We start from the raw sequence: 1,088 nt of genomic DNA, 5'->3' as shown, positions 1-1,088 counted from the left end.
AGGACCAGGATGAAGGCATGGACGCCCTCAGGATCACAGAGGGAGATACACCTGAGTGATTCCTTCATCACTTCCTCCTGAGGTTTTCCATACAAGGCAGGAAGCTCCACCAGGGAAACCTGACGTCCTCTCACCTCTCCCTGATGTTTAACACACTCTGATGAGCTGGAGACTGAATGAAGCTCTGTCCGACCTAAAATGGCCTCGGCTGCTGAAGTCTTCCCTGCTCCTCTCCTCCCACACAGAACCAGGTTTAAAGCTGGTTTCATGTGTTCAGGCTCTTCAGAGAAGGTGAGGAAGGTTTCTTTGTTTTCATGCACAATGTTCTCAATCTTCTCCATCAACAGTTGGTGTTTATCTTCAAACATGTTGTAGTGTCTTCCTCCACAGTCTCGAAGCAGCTTGTTGACAGTGTGTTGTGTTCCTCTCTTCTTCTCTGTCATGACGACCATCGAGTGTTTAAAAGCATCTGGACCAAACAGACTCAGGATGAACTTCAGTGTTCGTCTGTTCTTCACAGTGAAATCAGAAGGTTTCACTAACAGCAGCAGAACATTTGGTCCAGGAGAACAAAGAGTCTCACACTTCTTCACCTCTTCTATCACTGCTTCCACAGACAGACTGAACATGTCTGGAGCTTTCACCACTGTTAATGGTTTTCCTCTCCACTCTCCACTGGCAGCCTCACACTGCTTGTGTGGTTTGACTGTTAAAGATTTAAACTGTTTGCTGCCAGTGATGAAGTTGCATAGCGTTTTCTTTTTGTCCTCACTTTTCCCGATCATCACGATCCTGAATTCACCTGCAATGAAATCACAAAATCATTGTCATCGCTCCTCAATTCATCACATTCACTGTAATCCATCACTCTGATTAATGACTGCCTCTTATTGTGTAAGAATCTATGCGGCATCTTTTCCATATTACAGTCTCTTCAAACAGCACACCTGTAAATCTGTTAGTTTGATCTTTTCAGTCGGCGACATCGATGATTCCCTCAAAATCAGGTTTACTGATCCGTTTACTTTTTTGTAGAGCAACATTTATATATCATCACATTTTTATATCAGTGTACTGTATATATCTTA

General features: G+C 43.5%; 1 protein-coding gene across 1 annotated transcript in view; it reads right to left on the bottom strand.

Annotated features, from left to right (window-relative positions):
* The window catches only part of LOC147817488 (GTPase IMAP family member 9-like), a 1,394-nt gene extending 408 nt beyond the window's left edge, over positions 1-986 (bottom strand). The window contains exons 1-2 of the mRNA XM_087170520.1: positions 941-986; positions 6-802 (exon numbers count right to left, since the gene is read on the bottom strand). Coding sequence (XP_087026646.1) covers positions 6-802; positions 941-986 — 843 coding nt within the window. The remainder of the gene's footprint in view (positions 1-5; positions 803-940) is intronic.
* Positions 987-1,088: the final 102 nt, after the last annotated feature.

This window comes from Seriola lalandi, unplaced genomic scaffold, assembly GCF_002814215.2.
Source record: "Seriola lalandi dorsalis isolate HSWRI2012SDOR001 ecotype SW California unplaced genomic scaffold, Sedor1 jcf7180002054951, whole genome shotgun sequence".
NCBI lineage: Eukaryota > Metazoa > Chordata > Actinopteri > Carangiformes > Carangidae > Seriola > Seriola lalandi.
This window is presented reverse-complemented; position numbering and strand designations above follow the sequence as displayed.